This window comes from Galeopterus variegatus, unplaced genomic scaffold (assembly GCF_000696425.1).
Source record: "Galeopterus variegatus unplaced genomic scaffold, G_variegatus-3.0.2 Scaffold1568, whole genome shotgun sequence".
Lineage (NCBI taxonomy): Eukaryota > Metazoa > Chordata > Mammalia > Dermoptera > Cynocephalidae > Galeopterus > Galeopterus variegatus.
Genome location: NW_007727679.1, coordinates 329,462 through 352,876, shown reverse-complemented (window position 1 = coordinate 352,876; position 23,415 = coordinate 329,462). Strand labels below are relative to the sequence as shown.

The 23,415-nt window shown below is 36.8% G+C and overlaps 1 protein-coding gene across 5 annotated transcripts; it reads right to left on the bottom strand.

Moving 5' to 3' along the window:
* Positions 1-3,160: 3,160 nt before the first annotated feature.
* RSRC2 (arginine/serine-rich coiled-coil 2) lies at positions 3,161-22,838 on the bottom strand. Of its 5 annotated transcripts, none has more exons than XM_008577711.1 (10): positions 22,677-22,837; positions 17,555-17,711; positions 15,412-15,455; positions 12,684-12,874; positions 11,671-11,874; positions 9,881-10,003; positions 7,291-7,370; positions 5,394-5,623; positions 4,824-4,913; positions 3,161-3,926 (listed from the first exon to the last, which is right to left on the bottom strand). In XM_008577711.1, exons 1-10 carry the CDS (start codon positions 22,680-22,682, stop codon positions 3,747-3,749), a joined length of 1,305 nt encoding a protein of 434 aa, XP_008575933.1. In that variant the 5' UTR covers positions 22,683-22,837; the 3' UTR covers positions 3,161-3,746. The 5 variants fall into 5 exon arrangements, with proteins under 5 accessions (XP_008575933.1, XP_008575934.1, XP_008575935.1 ...); XM_008577712.1 differs by having other exon boundaries at positions 3,264-3,926; positions 5,394-5,626; positions 12,684-12,896; positions 22,677-22,838; XM_008577713.1 differs by having other exon boundaries at positions 3,264-3,926; positions 12,684-12,896; positions 22,677-22,838.
* Between the last annotated feature and the right edge of the window lie 577 nt (positions 22,839-23,415).

Genomic DNA, 23,415 nt, shown 5'->3' with positions numbered 1-23,415 from the left:
AAGTGAAACTTGAACTGAAATATGATTAGGCGGGCCTATTTGGTGGTGAGAGCATAGTGGATGGAATGAATAGCATCCTGGACCAGAGAAACTGCATGTGGAATGAAAAGGCAGAGAGTGGAGCAAGATGAGGCTGGAACATTAGGTCAATACTCACAGATTGAGTATAAAACATTTTAAACAGATGGTGTGTTTGTAACCAGCAAATTTTTTTTTTGATAAAACGGTCCCGATTGCAGGGTACAGAAAAGATTGGAGATGGAGCAAGAGTAAAATTCTGTGCATCTAGTACAGATAGATTTTTGTAGTAGTTAAATCAAGAAATATTACCTTGGGTTAGGATACTGGCAATAGTGGTGGAGAGAATTAGCTAGATTTTTAGAAGTAAAGGAATTTAAAAGATAAAATTAAAGCAACAGATCTCATCAAGGTTTGGATATGGGGAATGACAAAAGAAGGGGCCATGTATATTTGCCAGGATTCTGCCTTAGAAATTGGCTGAGTAAATGGTCATTTGAAATAGAAAACAGTGGGTGTGGACCAAGTTTGGGAGCAGAGGGAATTCCATTTCAATTATTTGGTACCTTGAGGCAATTTTATCCTCACAGTTAACAGAGAAGTAACTGGACTAGTGGAAGATGTTTTCTGAAGCATTTTGGTTAGAAATCACTGCAATACTGAAGGAAAGATTTGAGGCTCCAGGGGAGGTGCTCATCAGGCAGCTGCATCTTTGGGTCCAGCTCAGTGAAAAGGTCTGAACTAAAAGCTAACTGAAGTTTTGGTAGACCCAAGTTTTTATGGAAAATAACTAAATCTGTGCTGGAGGTTGAGCTTGCATAATAAATAGAGTGAGAATAAAGCCTAGGAGTAAAATCTTGAGAAACTCAAAGGGCTGGGTTGAGAAGAATGTTACTACTACAGAAATTGATTAATGGCCCAAGTGGGAGAACTGGAAAAGTTAATTTGAGTATATGCTTAAGTCATCTTTTGGCCTATCAAGCTAACTAACTCAATTTGAAATTATGTATAAAACTCCATTTTGCTTTCATCTCTTACCAATCTACTGCTTAAACTTAATGAAATCAAAATCCACCATCACTCTAACTGGAAACCTCACGTCAACTTTGTATTTGCTTTTTCCCTCAACTTACCTCTACACAAATCCTATTCTACCTTCCAAATTACCCTCAAATCCAATAGTTCTCCCACTGTTTAATTCATCGCATCTTGCCTCAAAAGCTAGTGTGGACTTCTAGTTTCACTGTCTTGCCTAGCCACCGTATGATTTTTTTTTTTTTTTTGACTGGTAAGGGGATTGCAACTCTCAACACGGTGTGGTCTGCACCATGCTCAGCCAGTGAATGCACCGGCCACCCCTATATAGGATCTGAACCTGCAGCCTCAGCGCTCTGAGGGCCGCACTCTCCCGAGTGAGCCACGGGGCCAGCCCGCCACCCTGTCTTTTAAAATATCTCCTGGACAGCTATTTATGTCCCTGTTGCTTACAAGTGTAAAACCCAAAGCATCCATTATGAAGCACAAGGCTTTGAAACTGAAAGCACAGGAATAGCTAGGGGAAGAAAGGTAACAAAAAGTTTAAACAAATACAAAACTATGGACTGTATCTCCCCAATAGATCCTTTCCAAAATTGAGCCAAGCAGTTAACTCTTTTTCTTCAGGGATACAGTAATGGCTTCTTATAGTTCAATCATGCAACTTACAATTTATGCCTCCCTCTAGACCTGCACATATACAGTTGCAACTGGCCACATGTGGCTAGTCCCAAATGAGATGTGCTAAATATGATACATACTGGATTTCAAAAATAAGTACGAAAATAAGAATGCAATGTGCCAAAATTAAAACTATTTTATGTTGAAATATTTTGGATATGTACTAATAAATTTAATCTTTTAACTGTTTGGCTACTAACATTTTAAAACTCATTCATACAAAATACATTGTACTTTATTAGACAGTGCTACTCTAGATGAGCAAAGAACAGACCACCTCACTCATTATGTATAGCCAGCTCCTAAAATACTGTAAAACATAGGAAGGCTTTGTATCCACACTATCTTACCGGGCCATGAACATTTTTAATGAAATTGATTTCAGAAGGTAGAGCTTAATTGAAAAATGTATTTGTGATGACCCCAGTATGAAAGACTCATGTCATTTCCTCAGAGAGCTTGGCTTTGTTATTGAAGCAGCAAGGTGAAAAGCCATTTCTCCATAGAATTGTGTTCTGGGAAAATTAAACGTTTATCAAAATATATTAAAAATCTGGTAATTTCATCATTTGATTTTCACGTAGAATGAACACATACCTAATAAGCTGGCAAGACTTAGTAACATCACTTTTAAAAATAAGGTGTAAGTTTTTAAGTCTTCCCTTGTACTGTGCCACTAGAGTGTGATGTTTTTCAAAGGATTATTCTAAGGAAATCTAAACATTACTTCATTCTTTTTTTTGTCTTTTTTTGTGACCGGTAATGGGATCGCAACCCTCAGTGTCGCGCCCGTACTGCCATTAAGGAAATCTAAACATTACTTCATTCTTTTTTTTGTCTTTTTTTGTGACCGGTAATGGGATGGCAACCCTCAGTGTCGCGCCCGTACTGCCATCGGCAACGGGATCGCAACCCTCGGTGTCACGCCCGCACCGCGCTCAACTAGTAAGCGGACCGGTCTCTATATGGGATCCGAACCCTCGGTGGGAGCGCCGCACTCTACCGAGTGCACCACTGGGCCGGCCCCTAAACATTACTTCATTCTAATGAAAGTAAGTAACTTCAAGTTTCGTAGTTTTCCTCTCACCCCCAGATTTATGCCCAATTCAATTTAGTAACAAAGTCGTTTTCTAATGTTTTAGTATTTGTCTAGTTTATGCTGGGGAAGACTTCAAAGGGATAATGAGTAAAGGGCATACAAAGGACCTGTTATAAGGCACTTTATTAAAATAAAAGTGCTTACATCCTTTCAATGCATTAATCTATTTCCTGAATAACATACGGAATATTTAACACTGTACATCAATTCTGTCTCTTATAATAGTGGGAAAACAGTATTATTTTAATAAGTTCATTTGCTCCTTCCTCCTTCCTTTTGCATTTTTGCTCACCATGGTATTGCCTATAGCATCCTTAACTGTTCTTTAAAATAAAACGGGGGGGGGGGGAGGGAGATTTCTAGGCTGTGTTTTCTAACAGTAATTGCAAAATGCTACAGAAACCATCAAAATTCAAACAAGAATTCCAGGTAACTTAAATTAACACCAGTTTTGAGAAAACCATTTTTATTATCATCACCACCCAGCTTATTTGTGCTGGATTATGTACCAAATCTTCTAAAGAACATCTACATAACATTTCTTTCATGTTTCAAGAGATGAAAATAACTGTACAAGGTTAAGTACAAAAGTACACAAGACAGCGGACACGAAAAATCCATGTATGAGATTTCATCCCACCTGCAGCTTTTATATATTTGAAAAGTAGACTCCATGAACTAAAAAATATCGTCCTTCTATATTCCTGTCAAGTTTAATGGAAGTGGGTTTAACCTGATTACAACACTAACACCAGTATCACTGATCTGATATTTACAAAAAAATTGCATTTTTCAATAAATTAAAGTCAATGTAACACCCATGCAAGCTAGAAAGCTAGCTATTTGGTGAACAAGGACCTGACATCAGAATAAGAAGTCTATAAAGTCCCAAATTTTTAAAGTGTGATCTTTTTCAAACTGCATCCATTCCTCGCATTGAAGATGTGAAACCCAAACCCATTCCTCTTTGTGTGTGGGTTTGTGATCTTGCCATTTCATACTGAGCATCTAGATTTCTAAATACTTCTTCCTGTTGCTTCAAAGTCTTGTAACTTTCTTCATCAACTGAACTACATCCAGCTTCATCTTCACTCTAAATATCAGACAGAAAATATTAAAATGAATTAAGATGGGAATAAAAAGTGATTCTCTCACTTGACAGTATTAAGTCGTATTTCATAATCCATGTTTGACCACAATTACTTAGCTTCCATTATTTATTAAACACCTACAGAGTGCAAGGCAATGTTCTTTCTAGGTCTGGATATAGCAGGATATAACAAAAATTAACTTCATTTTAGTGGGGGTGGCAAAGAACGTATAAAATGTAGAACATGTCAGTGTATAAATGCTACAGAGAAAAGTAAAGTAACACAATGGGGACGGAATATTCCAGGTATGGGAGTGCTTGCTATTTTAAAAAAGGTGGTAGGAAAGAACTAAAATTGTGACAGCTGAGCAGACCAGAAGTAAGGAAAAAAAAAAAAAAGTCATACAGGTATCTGAGGGAAGAACGGTGCAGAGAGGGAGCTAATTAGCAAACGCAAAGGTCACTCTGGTATGTCTAAGGAATAGCCAGCTTAGAGCAGCTTAGTTAAAGCCAAATATTCTCTCAATGAAAAACCAATCCCCTTAGTAATAACCAAAATCTGAGCATTTGTAGATCTTTCCAGATTGTTATATTAGATCTAATACTGTTATCTCTTTATTTATAGTTCAACAAAACCCCAATTTTCTACAACTTAAATTAAGGTCCTGTGCCCCACCAACCAGTTAACCTCAAAAAGCAGGATTTTCCCCCCAGGAAATTCATTAATCCTTTCTAAAACTTCATTTTCATTTACTATGAGAAGTTTATAATCTCACACAAGGCTCACCTAAGATAATAATCAATAATCAATAAATGTATTAAATACTATTTTAGAGTTGACAACTACTGTTATCCTAAAAATAGAAGTTAATATGAATTTTAACACGAAGTATAACTCACCTTAATACCCATTAATTTCCTAAATTTGACATTTTGGTCCTTGTTTCCAAAATTCAATTTTTCCCATATTTCAGCAGACTGGGATTTGTCCTGGTAAGAAAAACTAAACTTCAGAATATGTAAAATTTAAATATCTTTTATTTGGATACCAAATCTCTCCATAATATAGTCTAAATAAGAGAAACAATAGCATTTATGGCATTTGTAAATACTTTAAGATTTGTTACGAAATAATGAAGCAAATGTAAGCAAGTATCTCATAACATATTTGTTAAAAAATCCAAGCTAAGGAGTCTCTTTTCCCTTTATAAATGTATGTCAATATTAGTTTCCTCTGAAAGCTTGACTTAGATCATGCATGTTTTATTTCAGTATTAAATAACTGTGGCAGGGCTGACCAGCTGGCTCAGTTGGTTAGAACACAGTGTTGATAATACCAAGGTCAAGGGTTTGAATCCCCCTACCGGCCAGTTGCCAAAAATAAATAAATAAATAGAACAGTTAAATTTGTTTTTCTAAGCAATTGCTAACTAGGAATAAGTGATAAAAAGCAGGAATACAAGAACTTACCCCTTCTTTCTTGCCTTGCCAAAGCATTTTCCTTTTTTTCTCTTGTTCAGCAAATTTCATTGGATTCACAGCTGCTGGGTTATAGTAGCTAGGCACAGCTATTCCCGTCTCTGCCAAAGCTTTAGCTTGCAGGGCTGCCATTTGAGCTGCCATAGCTATCTGAGGAGTTACTTGAGTTCCTGATGCCAAGAGGGCAGCAACATTGAGAACAGAACCTCCAGTAGCTGCAGCTGCTGAGAGGATGTAAGTATAAACTCTAAGACATCAACAAACCACCTAATTTACATCATTATTTATATATAAAAAGCTACTAATCTGCAAAAAGGCGGGATTGTTTTGACCAAATATAAGAAAATAACTGAATGTTAGCTTATAAAGCAATTAAATTTTAGGAAATATTTACTGTGTTCGTCAATGAACATATTTCTGCATATGATCCCTTATATATACTAATACCATGTTTACTTTGCTGAAGATAAGGAGAATTCTGAAAATAGTAAGCAGGTATGATTTCAGTGTAAATGAACTATGGTGCTTACAGCTGTAATTATAATACAACAAAATCTTATATTTGTAAGGTTCTCTATAAGTTTGTTTCCACAGACATCTCATCTGAAACTTATAAATATTTAGAAATATTGAGTAGGCATTATGCACATATAACAGATGCTAAGGCCAGGTCCTATAAAGGTTAAGTGCCAGACCTGTTATATCCACTGTGGTTGAGTCAGTCTTCTGTAAACAGAAAGACTCTTCTGGTTACTTATCTTTCATTGTCAGTCCAGAATATAACCCCCCAAAACCTTAAATTACCAACATTATGAGAACCCAATCATGAAAGTTTTGTTATAATTACATATTAAAAACAAAAGAGCGGGCCGGCCCGTGGCTCACTCGGGAGAGTGCGGTGCTGATAACACCAAGGCCCCGGGTTCGGATCCCACATAGGGATGGCCGGTTCGCTCACTGGCTGAGCGTGGTGCTGACAACACCAAGTCAAGGGTTAAGATCCCCTTACCGGTCATCTTTAAAAAAAAAAAAAAACAAAAAAAACAAAATAGCAGTTTGTGAAATTTTGGATTTAAGAAAGTACCACTATTGGGCCGGCCTGTGGGTCACTCGGGAGAGTGCGGTGCTGATAAGACCAAGGCCACGGGTTCGGATCCCATATACGGATGGCCGGTTTGCTCACTGGCTGAGCGTGGTGCTGACACCAAGTCAAGGGTTAAGATCCCCTTACCGGTCATCTTAAAAAAAAAAAAAGAAAGTACCACTATTTACTAGGAATGACAAAAACAAAAAACACCTTCCAGATTAAATTTCATATGAAATCAACAGTAAGCTTTGAAAACAAACACTGCCTGTGGATTGTTGAAAGCTATGTTAAAAACTTAAAAGAGTAAGATGTACTACACATTCCAAATCAGCTCACCTTCTTTAATAAAGTGCATTTCCAAAATCATAACTAAAAGACATTTGCAGTGATGACTAAAGTGCTACAAGAACAATAATAGTCACTATTCACTCATCAAAAGTCATCTGCATTAGGGCTGGTGAGTTAGCTCAATTGGCTATAGCATGGTGCTGATGATAACAAAGTCAAGGGCTTGGATCTCTTTAGTGGCCAACTGCCAAAACAAAAACAAACACAAACGAACAAACAAAAAACCCTGCATGGATCAAATCAGGAATATATATGCATAAAAGATGTATGGGGTGGGGAAACACTAAAAATAAAATGTTTACAGCATACTGATGGATAGTAGGCAATCACAGGTGATTTTCTTCCTGATTTTACTTTTTCCCTGCCTCTTGGTTTTTATACAGGTGATTTTACTTTTCTGTATTTTACGAATTTTCTACAAAATGTCATACTTCCATAATAAAAAAGAATTACCCGCAGCTATTTCTTGCTGTTTTTGTTTCTCAACCATTTCCTTTTCTCGCTGTTCTTGTAATTTCTTTGCCCTTTCCAACCTGTCAACGACAATTTAAAGTAACATTCAACATAAAAGCAATATGTATCTTTACATTTCTCAAATGTAAACACGTAAAGGTACAAAGCACTTCACACAGAATTTTAAATTAAGTTGATGTTTAATATCCTCTCCCTCTAATTGATATCTGCACGTGGAGAAAAAGCAATCATTCTTAAGATGGTATCAGTCAAAGAACATTTTAATAGTTGTTTTAAACATTTCTCAATTGATTAGTAAAAAACTGGAATAGATTTTATATTCAGTTCTCACAAAAAATGGCTAAAAAATAACATTTATTCAATCTTTATCAGTGATAACATTGAGAGCTGAGTAAATTTTTTTTTTGTCTTTTTTTCGTGTCCGGCAACGGGACTGCAACACTAGGCGCTGCACCCGCACCTCGCTCAGCCAGTGAGCGGGAACCGGTCGGTATGTGGGATCCGAACCCTCGGAGGGAGCGCCACCGCGCTTCCCAAGCGGTGCACTGTAGCAGTGCACCACCAGGCCGGCCCGAGAGCTGAGTAAATTTTAGGGTTCATTAAGTATTAAAAATTTTACAGAATTACCTAAATGTTTCTTGTGCGGGAATGAGCCAGAATGAGAAGTCCAATCAAAACATCCAGATAATAATTTTTATATTTTACATTTAAACAGACATTATTATAGTCTTCAAATTGAGGGAAAAAAAAATTAATTAACTATAAAGCCAAAGATAAAAGGGCAAGAAAACCCTGCCATTCTCTATAATCTAATAAAATGGGGGTGGAGGGAACCCCTCTACATTAGGAAATTACATTTAGCAGAAGAAATTTATCATTAGCAAAGTAACTGGTAACACGAAACACCGATTGATTACACAACAGAATAAAAACAGATTATGATTCACACTAAATTCACTAATATATGCACACTAAATGTATTGTTATTTACTTCCAGTATAGCAAATAATAAGCAACACTGTCTTCATAATGAGTTCCTGAAAAAGAAACCCCTTTTCATCATAAGGATTCCTTGATTTACAAATCATAAATACTACCACCTCTCCTCTTTAATGTGGTGTAAAGAGGCAAAGATTGAGGATTGGGTAGTAAACTGGAATTTGTTTTAACAATTGCTGAAGTTTGCATAAAAGTAATTTAACAATCTATAATTTTATTCCTTCTTATTGAGCACATATGCAAAAAAGACATAGTACAGACATGATTTTGTCCTTTAGAATAAAACAGTTTCTGATTAGGGGTAACAATAAAATGTAGGTCCAAAACAGTTTTAAATTCTGACATTTAAAAACAAAGAACAAACAAAAAAAACAGTCTACATTCTTAAGTTTCTTATTAACAAAAGACCACTCTTCAAATTTCAAGATATCCAAGGAATAATCTGGTATTCTGAAATTAGAGGATTTTGCGTAAACTTGTTAAACTTTAGATGCTAGTAACACCTTCACTTTAACAAAATCTAAAAAGTAAAACATAACAGACTTATAGCATACAAGTAAAAGAGTAAACTTTAGGGCTTAGAATATACTAGGCAGACTTAATGATCTATTAGTTATAAATTAGTTCAGATTTTGTAATAAATAATTTCCTAATTCTGTTTAGTTTCAGAAAATACACGTGGCTACTATTCGTTGCATTAAAATGGCCATTGCAGGTTTGGAATTAACACCATTCACTAAGGTGAATGGAATGAAGAAGGGGTGAGCTCACACCTTTGCTGCTGCTGTTCAGCTGGAGTTTCTGCCAGGCTGGGATCACAGGGCAGCAGCACATCTGGTTACATTGTGATAACTGTATTTTTATAATGAAAAAAAAATACAAACTCAATTTCATAAAGAAAAAAAAAAAATCCAAAGAGTCTAATTTTCAGAATACAGGGAAACCTGCAAACAAGTGCTTGTGCTTGAATTTTATCTTACTTTTTGCCTCTCTATATGAGGCAGTTCTTTGAATTGTTTTGCATACCTTAGCCCTGCTGTGTGTGGTCCCACAATTACTAATCTTTGAAACAGTAGAAAATTTTAAAAATGTAACATTCTGCTTATGTTATCAGTAATAAAATTTACAAGATCAAAATGGCTTATAATGTTATCATTTGCAACCTTCAAAATAAGAAAACTATTGACAGAATTCTATTTATTGTTTTAGGTGTTTTGTCTTCTTTAGGGAGAAAAACAAAAAGTAAAGGGAGCCATTCTCAAACCAGATTTAAGACTCAAAAGTTTTCATTGTATAAAAATATTTCGGAGTTTCTTGGGAAAAATGAATTAATCATGAAGAAGAAATTGAAACTTGTAGATATCTCAGTCTTTCTAGCTGTGCAAATAAGTGAATGTTTAAGATGAGGATTAACTACTTATGTAGTTCCATATCACAAAGGTGCCACAGTATTTATGGTTAGATTTAATTATTTGAATTATCCGCTGACTAAAAGTATCCATTCTGCCCACACAATTAAGCATCTTAAAATTAAAAAGGGAAAAATAAATTAAATAAAAAATATACACACCTCCTAGCTAAAGCTTCTTGTGCATCCATTGCTGTGTTTCTGCCTCTGAAGGGAGGTGGACTAGGAGTCCGGCTTAAACTTCTGCTAAATCTTCTTGGTTTTTCAATTCTCTTCTTTCTATCTCTGCAATAAATCATATTTTACTTGTCTTACTATGGCTGAGTAATAAGCACTTTGTTAAATAGAAATCAATTATACTTACATGGTTCAACACAAATCAAAATAGCAAAAGTACATATTTTGAGCCGTTTCCTTCCTTTCCACCTCCGATGCATTTTCTGTAGTTGTGTGTATGGCCAGTTTTTAAAATTTACTTAACCAAACGTGTTACAGCTGTATACACTGGACACACTTTAGGTGTTTCCAATCTTTTGCATAGTAGACACAATGTTGCAAAGACTAGCCTTGCACATTAGTCATTTTGTACCCATGTAGGTCAATATGTACACCATAGGGAAAGAGATATCAAATATTCCTAGTATTTTAATCTATGATGAGTTTGTAGATGTTTAAAAAAATAGTTATTAATCACTAAAATAAAAGAATTAGCAAACATGAAAGATAAACAATACAAGGGTACTTCAAAAAGTTCATGAAAAAATATTTAAAAGATAATATGAAGCTTGCTGGTTAGCTCAGTTGGTTAGAGGGTTTGAATTCCCATTGGTCAAGGATTTGAATCCCTGTACTAGCCATCCACCTAAAGAAAAAAGGTATTATGAATCTTTCCATGAACTTTTGAAAGTACCCTCATAGCCCCTGATCAGAATAAAAAACGTGCCAGTGGTTAAAACTAGAAATGTTGTAATAGTGACCTGAATTGACCCAAAAGCAATTAAAAAATTAACAACTGCCTCCTTTACCTCCGATTCAAAAAATCTCATAATTGATAGTTCAAATTAGTAAACTACAAACTAAAACTACTGACTAAACTGATATTGATTTAATAAAGAATAAGTGATAAACCATAAAAACCGAATTATTGTAGTAAGTGTAGATCTGTTTTTACCTATATTTCAATCTTTTATAGACTGATAAAATAGAAATATATCAACAGTAAAGCATTTCCATTACTTTAGCAATAGTATATGCGAGTATACACATAATACACGAGAGTATATACAGTACAGTAGGCTAAGCACACACATGGACTTTGCTCTCATATTTGAGACCTGGTTCTAGCACTCTATAATGATATGATTTTGGACTTCTCAGGCAAGTTACTTAATCTCTCTAAGCCTAGTAGACTTACTTCACAACATGGTTGTTTCAAGGATTAGATGAGCTAATACATGCAAAGTGCTTTAGCATAGAGCACATTGTAGTAATGCAATATATGTTAATTATTGTGATCATAAAATACAGTAATTTGTGTTCAAAACTGAATTTCAATAGGACTGCACAGGAGATTTACAGATCGCAAGAGAATATGTGAGAATGTTGTACAAGTGGTTAGGTTTGTTCTTTATTGGCTAGGTTATGATTAAAATAATTTTATCATAATCTGTAAATAAAATGGTGATCCATAATTTTAATATTCTTTTTTTTAAAAAGATGACCGGTAAGGGGATCTCAACCCTTGGCTTGGTGTTGTCAGCACCATGCTCAGCCAGTGAGCAAACCGGCCATCCCTATATGGGATCCGAACCCGTGGCCTTGGTGTTATCAGCACCGCACTCTACCGAGTGAGCCACGGGCCGGCCCCCATAATTTTAATATTCTGAGTAACAAAAGATAAACAGACCCTGTGAGGAACCTATTAGATTTTATTCAGGATGATGGGCACCTACCGACTTCTGCTCCTTGTCCTACTCCTGCTTCTAGTCCTATGCCTATGTCTTGATCTTGAGCGGGAACGAGACCTAATCCTACGTTTTCTTTCCCTACTTCTGGATCGTGATTTCTTCCTCTCTCTGCTTCTGGATCGTGACTTCTTCCGCTCCCTACTCCTGGATCGAGTCTTCTTCCGCTCCCTGCTTCTACTACGATGGCGCCTGAAATCGAAGTGCACAAATTTGTAGTTACTCAGAGTTGTCTCTTTTTAATTACACACATTATGAATGAGTTATTTGTAGTAATGCAGTCAACACAGGCAATAAACTACTCTGTATTGTTTATATTAAGGATAACTGAAGTTTTCAAAGAAAGGAATTATAATTTGAAAACTGTCCTTCACTAGTTTGATGCCTCCTAAGGAACACAGTAAAGGTGTTACATGTCAAAAACGTTCAATTCATCCTACCCCAATTTAAGATTCTGTTTAACAGCTTAAAGTCTATTGCCTTACCAAAGTACTTATAAAGCTTAAAGATAATACTTAACCTACCACCAAAAAATTTTGACTGCGTCTGATGCCACACACACATTCTCCACAGAATTCTATAAATTTATGTCAACACTGGTTTCTTAAAACAAAAAACCCCACAAATTTAAGCCATGACCCAGTTTCTCAAAAATCTATCCATACCACAAAGAAAATCTAGATTTAGAGTTTAGCAGCAGTCTACATCAATGATGTGAAGAACTGTTTAACAATATTATTTTTTTTCACTATAAGATAAATCAAGTGGTTAAAGAAAATCTAGCTAACTGAATATGTTAGCCATCCCTTATTCTCCAGAAAAGCATTTATCAGTAAGCAAAGGCCAAAAGGGTTCAACTACTAGTGTGCAAAAGAGTAGGTTAAGTTAGCAAAACACACCAATGTCCTAATTAAGTCTTTTTGGGTACTACCAAGTTAACGAGAAGCTTTATGTAACTTAAAGCTTATAAAAAGGCACTAAATTATAATACCAATACTCACCTTTCACGAGACCTAGATCTTGAGTGACTTCTGCCTCTTGATGACTTTCTTTCTTTGCGTTTGTGTCTGTCCTCACCATTTTCAGACGAATTTAGTCGCTCTCTTCCTTTATCAGAAGAATGTTCTTTGTCATTATGTTCCTCAGACTTGTGTTTCTTAGAGGATTTATCTTTGGATTCATGTCTTCTTGCCTGTTTTAAGAAGAAGTTGGTTCTTTCAGGAAAATAGTGCAACAAAGAGAGTTAGTATGGGTATCAGTAGACAAAAATGTTGTGATGCAACATTAGTAACCTTAGGAGTGTGTGGCAAATAAAAAAATAATCTAGTTTCACATTACCCAAATATTGCAGAGGTAATTACTAATTCTATTTCTTTATAAACCCCCCCAAATGCAGTTTCCTCCCCAAATATTTTCAGTACCACAACAAAAACAATGATTTTCAAAGCTGAAATACCAAAAACCCACTGTCAAAGAGGAATCCCTGATGTTTATTTTATCTAAAAGGATACACAGCAGGTATATACAACTTCTAAATACACAATTCATAATATTAAGCTTAAAAAGTAAACAATAATGGAGATAGTAAGGACACAAAGAAATGCACCATAAAACGCATTTCAAATTAGTATAATTAATTTTACTAAGCATTAATATTTTCAGCAATTTCAAATTACTCTACACAGAGTTGCAGTGTCCCTTTTATAGATATACTGCCTGCCACATCCTCTCTAAAAGATAGCTCTTGATTTTTCTCCCAATATCTGAGCTGTGAAGCAATCACTTTTCATCTTGTAATATCCCAACAGGCTTGGAGTTCTATTACATTTCATGTATCTACAGTACAAAATAGCAACTGTGTCTGTTTTAATTTTTAAGAAATCAAACTAGGTATAACACAATTAATCCCTATGCCATCAAACAATATATACTTCTCCCCCACTCTGAAAGATTAAAAACCAAGACTTTCACAACATATGCATTCAGAGACTCAACTAAAATTAACTGTATGATCAAGTCTCCATCCTACCACTCAAATACCAAAGTAGGAAATGCCAAATATTACATTTCTCCACATTAAAATTTGTCAAATGTCAAATCTATCTTGTAAATGTTAAAACCCTGGACATATCAGAATCACTAAACTTTAAATCTGAAAGAAAATGCAGATCCTCTACCTTTATTTTATATACATAACTAAACTAAGTTCTAAAGTCATAAACCTACACAGTAATTGAGCTGGACCAAGACCCCCATCTTCTTCTGATGCCCAGGCCATGACTTTTCCACCATGATAGGATACATGTTTTCCAAAATAGGCCATAGCATGTTTCCTTCCACTCAAGATTAACTTTTCTTAAAAACAAAACACTTGGCCAACCATTTTAGAACATGCATGATGATATATCTGAAAATCACAGTATGTAATTTATTATATTGCAGAAAAATAAGAGACCTGGAGACACAGCTAAATTTTAGTTTCATTGCCAATTCTCTATAATATGAGCTTAGAAAAGAAAAATTCCTTGATTTTGCCATATAGTGGCAGACTGGAAAAGCTTTAAGTGGTTAAACTTCAAAAGATTTTAGTTTTTTCAAACCAGTTTTCCAAACATAACATTACTATTCTCTATAATATGAGCTTAGAAAAGAAAAATTCCTTGATTTTGCCATATAGTGGCAGACTGGATAAGCTTTAAGTGGTTAAACTTCAAAAGATTTTAGTTTTTTCAAACCAGTTTTCCAAACATAACATTACTGTTAAAAAAAAAAAAAAAAGACATTAAACCCCTTAACTGATTTAAGATATATTTAAGGGAAATAGGAGTTTGAATGACTAATAGTTACCTTATCATGAAGTAGGCTTATTATTTTGCTATCTGAGTCTGCAGCGTCTTCAGTTCAGTCTCTTCGCGCATTAGCACGCTGAGTATGATTTATTATAGAAATGTTATCATGTGAGCTAAACAAAATAGTCATTTTCACAAAAACTCACCTAAATTAAAAATTTAACAGAGCTTCCATTAGGGGAGGAGGTGAAGTCCCTGCCCACATTTGTTTTAGGAGTCCCTTGCCCAGCCCCCACAACTCTTCTCCCTTTCTGGCTGCTACTTCTGCTCTTCCTTGTTGGCGCATTCCTTGTCTTCTCAAGTGGGTGAGCAAGTTAACTCCTGTGCAATACAGCTGTTGCCTTTCTTTTTCCTCAGGTTTTGCTGTCACTGCCACCTTTTCAGCCGTCCCTCACTTACATCTTTATTTCAAAGTTTGATACTATTTGGAAAATACTAGTTTACTAAAGAAAAGAGTGCTCTCATTATCTTTCTAAGGAAAAAGTAGCCTACAGATATCTAGGGTATGGTTATTTAATGATGAGGGATATTTAAAAATCCTGAGCAGTTGTCATGCATAAGGACACTCGGGACCTCAGATTTAATGGAAGCTCTGTGTGACAGGCCTAAAAAAACCAATTATATTCTTCACATGAAATTTTTATTGTGAATATTTTCACAATATAATAAAATTAATAGTTTTTGAAGGTACTTTTCATATAAACAACTATCTTCTTGAAAAAATGATGAATCCAAATCATGCTTATTTTATAACCCAATTAACCTTTTAAATTTCAAGTTTTGGTACTTACCTTGACAATGTCACATATTCACACAAACATTTCTACCAGATACTTTACAAGTATTTTAAAGTACCTATTCACTACAAAGTGTTAATTACCTCTTTGCTTCTGCTCCGGCTCCTGTGTTTTCTTCCTTCATTATCTGTGAACACAGAATAATTCACCATAAATAAATATACAGGAACATCTCAAACACAAATTCCAATGCTGTATAAAAAACAATTTCCAGTCCATTTGGCTAGCTGCAGATTCTTCTTACTGCTCCTCTTCCAATGGCTATATTTTTTTATGGCAATGGTGGGATTATTTCTACTATGTTAATACTGTACATATATGAAACAAATCAAACAATTCAAATAAACCAGAATATAATCAAGAGCGAAGGCACTGTCTTTTTAAACAGTAATGGATTCTTAGTATTTTACAAACAGTCTGACTAGCCCATCTTGTTTTCTAGTCCATAACAAATTTATAAAAGGGCTTATTAGAGGTAAACAATTAAGAACAATAAACACTGAAATAATGCAAGAGAAAATAAACAGGTTGAATTATATTTGGTATGTTATATGAATAATCCAAAGGATGTTCTTGGTTTAGAAAAATTTCCATTAAATATTGTTTATAACACTAAACAACTTCAAACATAGATAAAAATCACATTTCTGTAGATGATTATCCACAGGCTCAAAGAATGAATAACCACAGTCCAGGTATTACCATTTCTAAACTCAGTGTTAGTCTACTTTTCACTTAACCTCTTCATTCAATAATAATGTTGATTTTTTTAAAATAGCAAAACACAGGGCCGGCCCCGTGGCTCTCTCGGGACAGTGCGGCGCTGGTAGTGCCGAGGCCACGGGTTCGGATCCTATATAGGGATGGCAGGTGCGCTCACTGGCTGAGTGTGGTGCAGACCACACCGTGTGGAGGGTTGTGATCCCCTTACCGGTCAAAAAAAAAAAAAAAAAGGAAAACATCAGTATCATCAAATTTTTTTTTTTTTGTCTTATTTCGTGTCCGGCAACGGATCGCAACACTCAGTGTCATGCCCGGACCGGGACCGGCAACGGGATCGCAACCCTCGGTGTCGCGCCCACACCTCGCTCAGCCAGTGAGCGGGAACCGGTCTGTATGTGGGATCCGAACCCTTGGTGGGAGCGCCGCCGCGCTCTCAAGCGGTGCACTGTAGCAGTGCGCCACCGGGCCGGCCCGTATCATCAATTTTTTAGAGTTAAATAAATATGGAACATTTTGAAACAACAAATCTCTTGCTTCAGAAATATTCTAATATTAAAAAGAAAAACAAGGTCAAAAATGCTCTTGTAACTTACTTCAAAGGATGTTAAATAAGTTCAGAATAACATCAGACTACATCTTTGAAAATACTATTTTGCCACTGCTGAAAAAATGAAATCTAACCATCTTGAGGTTAACAGTTACTGTGGCGCAAATTTATTTTGTTTTGTTTGTCTTTTTGTCTTTTTCCGTGTCCGGCAACGGATCGCAACCCTCAGTGTTGCCCCCGTACTGGACCGGGGACCGGCAACGGGACTGCAACCCTCGGCGTTGCTCCTGTGCCTCACTCAGCCAGTGAGCGGGAACCGGTCTGTATGCGGGATCCGAACCCTCGGGCGGGAGCGCCGCCGTGCTTCCCAAGCGGCGCACTTATCCAGTGCGCCACTGGGCCGGCCCCTGTGGCGCAAATTTAAACATAAATTTTTTTGCCTTTGGATAGTTATAAAATTTCTGCAGTAGGACATTAGCATTTCTCACAACTGAAAAACTCTCCAGAAAATTATCAATATACTTTCATTATCCCTTTCTCAACTGAGAAAAATATTAATTTTATCAAACTGAATTTATGTTTTATATACATGTCTATATGAATTTTTCTTTTTTCTTTTTTGGCGGCTGGCCAGTATGGATATCGAAACCCTTGACCTTCGGGTTATAGTACTGCACTCTAACCAACTGAACTAACTGACCAGGCTATATTGATTATAACAAATGCGATAGTTGTAATCACACCTCTAAGAATTCATACCTGAGGGCCGGCCCATGGCTCACTGGGAGAGTGCGGTGCTGTTAACACCAATGCTGCGGGTTCGGATCCTATATAGGGATGGCTGGTTAGCTCACTGGCTGAATGTGGTGCTGACTACACCAAGTCAAGGGTTAAGATCCCCTTACCGGTCATCTTTTAGGAAAAAAAAATAAAAAATAAAAAATAAGAATTCATACCTGACTTCCGTTTTCTTTCTCTTGACCTTGATCGGGATCTTGAATAATGATGTTTTGAGGCTCTAGGAGAAACAGATACATCTGACTGCTCTTTTTTCTTATCTCTATCTGGAGATGTCTTTTCTGGGGCTAGTCCATCTCGTTCTGTATCACTAGCCTAAAAGTTTAAAGAACAATGATTAATGTTCTTAATTACATTTAAAACATGGAAGGAGGAAAGATAGTCATTTTTGAGTTTAAAAAAAAAAACAAAAATCCCCCCAACAAACCGAATGGCTGATTTCCAAGTAGCTAAATATGCTTTGTACACTAATAGGCCTCAATGAGTTGAAATGACTAACCTGATACCAAAAAGAGACAAATGTACTTTGACTGATGTATCTTTAATTTTCTAGTCATTATTTATCTAACTTTTTAAACAATAAGGTGGAGGTAGGGACAAGGGCTACAAGCATTTCTAATAAATGCTGAAGTAGAGAAAACAACCACTTTAGATCTGTGAACTCATTTAGCTGACTTTGCTGACACTTTTATCTTAAACTGGCATACATTAAAAAGGCATTTTAGGGGGCCAGCCCGTGGCTCACTTGGGAGAGTGTGGTGCTGACAACACCAAGGCCATGGGTTCAGATCCCTATATAGGGATGGTCGGTTAGCTCACTTGGGAGAGAGTGGTGCTAACAACACCAAGTCAAGGGTTAAGTTCCCGTTACCGGTCATCTTTTAGGGGAAAAAAAAGAAGGCATTTTAAAAGGCGAAAGATTTATACGATCTGAAGAGAAACCAGAGTATAAAAAAAGGTATTTTTAAATGAGCCATTAAAGGTTAAAGAACAAAACAATATCTCAATAAAATCTTCACTTATAAAAAAAAAGGTTAAAGAAACTCAAGACCATACATAAGATCTTAAAACAGTGGACAGAACGTTTCTAGAACATTATATTAAAAAATCAAACAAAAACAAACAAACAAAAAACCGGAAAATTAACTTACCTGAGAACCCAATCTTAATATCATTAACCCTCTTTAATGAAAACAGCCCTTTGTACAGTGCTGCTGCAAAATATGGTCTGCCTCTCCTCACATATGCTCTGGGTTATGGAAACATTAAGTTGTTTCTGCTTTAAAGCACTTTATAAGTAATTATTACAATACGAATTTTAAAAAAAAATTTAAACAATCAACTGTACACATATTCCCCCCCCAGAGACCTGATTTACCTAAGGGTAAGTTCCTTCATCTAAATATCAGTTGTTTTCCAGTTTACAGAAGGCAATTATCTGTTCTACTCCTAACACAGTACTCAGCACAGAAATCAATCAATAAATGTTTGAAGAAGAAATGAATTCCAGTTTTAAGTTTTCCAGTAAAACTGTATTTCTGTGGCTCTGCTGAACTGTGTGGACCAAATTACACAATGAGAGTACCAACTGTGTGGTCCAAATTACAAATAACAAGAGTACCATAAAAAAAAAAAAAAGCAAAAAAAAAAAAAAAAAAAAAAAAAAAAGAAACTGATTTAAGCTGGAGTCATACAAAAAAGCTTCAAGAACTAAAATCTGAAAGTTCTCATGAGCCAAATTTTGGTAAAAAGGAGTGGAAACAGTTTCAGATGTATGTGGAAGGTGGAAAGTAGTGAGATATCTGGCCAGAGAAGGTAATATGAAAATGAAGTAAATACACCTGGGGAGTTGATTACTTAGGACAGGGATTGGCAAAATATGATCCTTAGCCAATTTCTGCATGACCTTGAGCTAAGAATGGTTTTCAAATTTTTAAAAGGGTTGTTAAAAACAAGCAAGCAAACAAAGACTGTGACAGAGACTATGCATGGCCCACAAAGCCAAAAATATTTACCATTTGGCCCTTGACAGAAAAAGTTTACCTACTTCTCACTTAGGACATCAGGAGAAATCTGGATTGGAAAAATAGGGAATTACTACACATTTTTCAGCAGGAGGAATCACAAGATGAAGAACTTCTCCCCTTAGAAAGATTAGTCTAGAAAATGAATAACAAATAAAATAAATGGGGGTGGGGGTATTTTAGCAAATGAGATATGAAAGGTTGCATTATTTCAACAATTATTTATTGAGATAAAAAATGTGCCAAAACTGATGCTAGACTCCAAGAATAAAATTATAAATTAAAAAGGAAGGATTTACAGTTTAACTGGTGTGAAAGACATAACCTGTGTGTTAAGCCTCTAACGGTACAAGAAGAACAGTAAGAAACTGAGAAGGAAGCAACTATCAGGGAGGTTCTCATTCCAGCATAATCTTTCTCCAGTATGGGTGACTTCAGGAATCATAAAATTTTTGTGTGAAAAGGATGTCATCTCTTAGAGTTCAACTTTCCCATTTTACAGGTGAGATCTAGCAACATTACCTGACTAGCCGAAAATGTTATTGCATCTCCATCTCTTTGCTTTGTTTACTATTAACAAGTGATGCTGTATCACATAATTAAGAATGATTCTGATTTTCGCAACAAACATTGGCCATTTTCCTCTATTTCTGTTCTCATCATTATACTGAAAGACATTTCAGACTCATCTATTCTATACAAATATTGCTCACACGCGGTTAAAAAAAAAGCAATCTCAAAAACTTTAAGCACTGCTATCCCCTTCTCTTTGCATGACACGTTTCTTCAGGATAGAGACAGCATTCCCAAATTATGTGCCATTCACTTTTGCTGAGAACAACCAGGACTAGAATTTTTTTTCATGAAAAAGTCAGCCCTTGGCCTAGGTAGTATATTTGTTTGTTTTCCCACCCTCTTTTTGGCAGCTGGCCAGTAAAGGGATCCCTGGAGCTTCGTATTATGAACATCAACTCTCTAGTCAATTAGGCTCACTCTCCAGCCCTCAGGCAGTAAAAGTTTCCAGTATTACATGCTTAATATCACATAAGTATGGCAATAAACCACCCCAAAACTCAGGCTGGTAACTTAAACCAAACAGCCGTTTTCATCTGTAACATATTCTGTAGAATAACAAAAACCACCCTATCTCTGAACTGATATGCATGACAGGTGGCCACTCAGCCTAAGCAAAACTCATTTCCCTAAAGATATTTTATAGTATCATAATGGAGGTTATCTAGAAGGAATTAAATCTATTGAATGTTAAAATTGCTCTGAAATGTTCTAAGCTTCATTTCTTGCTCAACTGCAAAACTGCTTTCAACTCTAGCACTGGCTCTACCAGAAAGCCACCTGTTTCTTACAATTTCCCTTTTGTTGAAAACCCCTATTAAAACACAGTATACAAATCTTTTTCCAGCTCAAAGAAGGTAAGCATTTGATTAATACTAGGCCACTTCTCCAGAAAATTGTCGTTTTAATGAAGAGGCACTGCAGAAACAAATGTTTGAATTGATTCATTTTTTTCCCCTGGAACCCAAGAAAAACAATACGTGTAACTATTTAAGTATACTGAGAGGCGCAAAACACGTTTTAAACAAAAGAAAACATTAATTCTACAAATACCAAACAGCCTACCAACTGTTTTGAAACCTTACTAAAAAATGATTCTAAATTCAATCAACTACATGGGGCGGGGGTGGGCAGAAAACCAAACGACTTTTTCTTTCTTTTTTTATTAATACTAGGCCACTTCTCCAGAAAATTGTCGTTTTAATGAAGAGGCACTGCAGAAACAAATGTTTGAATTGATTCATTTTTTTCCCCTGGAACCCAAGAAAAACAATACGTGTAACTATTTAAGTATACTGAGAGGCGCAAAACACGTTTTAAACAAAAGAAAACATTAATTCTACAAATACCAAACAGCCTACCAACTGTTTTGAAACCTTACTAAAAAATGATTCTAAATTCAATCAACTACAGGGGGGGGGGGTGGGCAGAAAACCAAACGACTTTTTCTTTCTTTTTTTTTTTTTTTAATTTTTAAAAGATGACCTGTAAGGGGATCTTCACCCTTGACTTCGTGTTGTCAGCACCACGCTCTCCCAAATGAGCGAACGGGCCATCCCTATATGCGATCCGAACCCATGGCCTTGGTGTTATCAGCACCACACTCTCCCGAGTGAGGCACAGGCCGGGCCCAAACGACTTTTTCTAATTCCATATATTCCAATTATTAGGAAGAGTGAACTTAACATTTTCTGTTATGTTTAATAGTCCTTCTTACTTTCGAAAATTATAAGATACGACTTTTTAATCAGTAACTAGGCATGCAAAATGCTTACATTTTACTTTTAACAGGATAACTAAAAATGAGGCAATTTACAAACTGGGGTTCTTATTTGAGTCAATGAAGGATTCTTAAATTTAAAAAAGCAAGGCCAGTGATAGGACTTGATTATAATGCTTCTCAAAGACTTCCAATTGATTACATCACAAGCCGCTTCAGAAACCGAGCGTCAGAATTAGTTGTTCCAAACCTTCTAAGTAAGTCGAATTTTTTTTCTCCTTTTCAGCAATACCTCCTTACTGAGGAACAACTAAGGTTTACACAGTAAAACAATAATCGAAATTATTCAAACAGAAGCATCTCATTGAGCGTACACAAAAATAGCTACAAGACTGGTCTCTGTGATTCATATACTACTTCTTATAGACGTCGCCTTTTTGACCCAGTACTTTTTCAGAGACGACTCCCGATCCGTCTCTCTTCCCGAACCTCTTTCCCTACCGCGAACATAAATTCTCAAGCCTTAAAAGTACTACTTCTTATAGACGTCGCCTTTTTGACCCAGTACTTTTTCAGAGACGACTCCCGATCCTTCTCTCTTCCCGAACCTCTTTCCCTACCGCGAACATAAATTCTCAAGCCTTAAAACAAACTCAGTATAAATCACAAGTCAGGGTAAGCTAAGCCGGAGGCAATTCAGTAGGCCGAAAGAAACAGAGTTAAGGAAGGGATGAAGAAAGTTCTGGAAAAAAAGGCACTCCCTGAGGCTACCCACTCAAATCGACACCGCCTTACTTCCCCCCTCCCCCCACAGCAGCCAGCCATGATGGCGGCCGCAGAAGAAGGCCGCGGCGCCATTTTGTCCACTCACACGGGCGGACCACAGCTCTGGGACCCGCTCACCCACTTTTTGGGATGTAGCAGAAAAATATCCCTGGCTTTGAACTCTGATTCGACACCTACCGCCATAGTCCAGAATTCTAGCCGCTACGGCGGCGCCTCCACTTGCCACTTTCAACACTACCGGTCGTCCCGAAGCTTCACCACAGGCTAAATTGCTCGCGCAAGAGACCCGGATGGCACAAAGGGGATGAGGCCCGACGCGTCGCACAGCTTGCTGGGAGGAAAAGGGGTGGTGATAACAGTTTCTGTGGCAACGCCATTCGAGGCGGTGATTGGTTTTTCTTCGAAGGGGCGAGTAGGGCCAGTGAAGGGGGCGGGGCCAACAATACAATTTAGAATACACAATCCGGAGGCCGGAAAGGATAGCATTAGGGTGGGGCGACTTCCTGTTTCGAGTCTAACACATCTTGACGCCCTCCGGCCGCCGTAAAAGGGGTTGGTTTTAGTGTTCTCCCGCCAATTTAAACCTGTGGGGTGGAACCTAAGGAGATTAAGGGCGGTTGTGTGAGTCAGGAACTGGAGCGAGGTGTTTGAGTGTTCTTCTGTAGTTTCTTCAATTGCAGGTGAGGAGGGGAAGCCGCGCTAGTGTAGGGAGCTGGGAGTGGGTTCAGGTCGAATTAGCGGCAGCCTCAGCTCTTTCGGGGTGTTTTCCCCTTTAGACGGCGGGAGAGAGGTGGAGTCGGTTCTTGCTGGCAGCGGGGCCCGGCTGAATGCGTTTATGTATGGAGGCCTAACTGACAGTGTTTCATTCTCGCGTATTATCTCGTATCCACTGATTTGTTCTCTACCCGGCAGCCAG

What these genes read in the sequence shown, in the direction of transcription:
- RSRC2 (XM_008577709.1), bottom strand. An exon ending in AGGACAAGGAGCAGAAGTCG is followed by an intron (nt 10,004 to 11,670) that starts GTAGGTGCCCAT and finishes GATTTATTGCAG; the next exon opens with AGATAGAAAGAAGAGAATTG. An exon ending in CAAGAAGCTTTAGCTAGGAG is followed by an intron (nt 7,371 to 9,880) that starts GTGTGTATATTT and finishes TGTCGTTGACAG; the next exon opens with GTTGGAAAGGGCAAAGAAAT.